Consider the following 1,491-nt stretch of genomic DNA (forward strand, 5'->3'; position numbering starts at 1 on the left):
CCCCGACACAAAACACACACCCTTCCATCCACCCCGCCATCCATCCATCCATCCCATCCATCCCGCTATGGCACCGGCTCCATTGGAAACGCAATACCTGAATTCTAGAGGCGATTATTAGGTTTGTATTTAAGGCTGGTGTAATAGGAGCAGAGATTAAAAGGCATCATGGGCTGCCTGCTCCGCCAGGCACACGCGGTACGGTACAACGACACCGTGACTGTCAGCAGAGACCATCCTCGCCCCACTGAAATGCAACGTTCAATGGAAACGCCGTCAAGTGCCATCACAGTTAGACACATTAAATAGATATATAGATATATATACACACATAGGCAGACATATTCCCCCCCCCAAAAAAATAAACAAGGCTCTAATTTTATTTTATGACTCACGATCTGCCACCCCGAACAAAAGAAATTCGCGAGGCACGCGAGAAGCGAGACAAAACCCCACGAGCAGGCTCTCCCCCGTTCACTTACCATTTTCAAGCCATTCCACTCCATCTGTGATCACAAAGATGGACCCTTACAGCCCCTCACAGAGTCAAAAGCAAAAAGAGCGTTATGTAAAAGCTGACATTCCTTCTTACAGCGCGGCTGCCCAACGATGCAACAAAATCGACATATACTAGGCGCTGCAACACATACAAGCCTCCTCCTCTTTTTATGAGGTCATGACAGGAAACTCTTTGAAATACAATATGCAGCATTTACTGAAGCTCATATAAATCACCCTCTTTTAAAATTACCATACCTATTGCGCAGTCCACCAAAAGAAAATTACCAATCTCCAGGCTTTTTTTTTTTTTTCCATGACCACCACTCCTCCCCCCCCCTATTTTGCTCTGCATTTGTACCTCCAAAATGTCAATGTGGAAATTAACTCCCCCCCCACCCTCCGCCACTTAAAAAAAAAAAAGAGAAAAAAGCCTCTTCTTCCTTTTGCATTTCTGTTAGCCACATACCAGCCTCGCATTAGAAACGAGCTGTTTTTCTTTATTCTGAGAGAAATCGCAATTACCTTAAAATGACAAAGTACATCCTTTATTAAAGGATACGCACACATTAAATATGAAAGAGAGAGCAGAGAGAGAGAGAGGGAGAGAGGAAAGGGGGGGGAAGAAAAGGGAGAGATCATGTAGAAACAAATCAGTAGCAGAAAACTAAATTCATGTGAAAACACAGACTGAGAACGATGCAGAACCGGGGAAAACCTGTATGTTAGCATCTACATCTACCTCTATATAAACCCGCTACGATCAGATTTTAAATCTACTAATACCTACCATAACCATTCTTAATGGCAAATATTGGGTCTTGAAAGGCTTCAACTCTTCTACAGATTTTGCTAAAGGTTTCGGGGAGTTATTTTTATTATTATTTCTATTCTTTAAAAAAAAAAATATCCACAAAGCACACCGCTAGACGTTTGTGCAGCGAGAATAATTAATAATAATAATAAATATATATATTTTTCTTTTTTTTTTGG

General features: G+C 41.6%; 1 protein-coding gene across 2 annotated transcripts in view; it reads right to left on the minus strand.

Moving 5' to 3' along the window:
• Nucleotides 1-1,491, minus strand: part of ELAVL4 (ELAV like neuron-specific RNA binding protein 4) — a 66,439-nt gene that overhangs the window by 62,292 nt on the left and 2,656 nt on the right. Inside the window, exon 1 of one of the 2 annotated variants that reach the window (XM_009884630.1) lies at nt 483-772. The exons of the other annotated variant lie outside the window; for it this stretch is intronic. Coding sequence (XP_009882932.1) covers nt 483-506 — 24 coding nt within the window. The 5' untranslated portion in view covers nt 507-772. Of the gene's footprint in view, nt 1-482; nt 773-1,491 lie in introns of those variants that run through there. 2 annotated transcript variants of the gene reach the window in all.

Source organism: Charadrius vociferus, unplaced genomic scaffold, assembly GCF_000708025.1.
Source record: "Charadrius vociferus isolate BGI_N301 unplaced genomic scaffold, ASM70802v2 scaffold163, whole genome shotgun sequence".
Lineage (NCBI taxonomy): Eukaryota > Metazoa > Chordata > Aves > Charadriiformes > Charadriidae > Charadrius > Charadrius vociferus.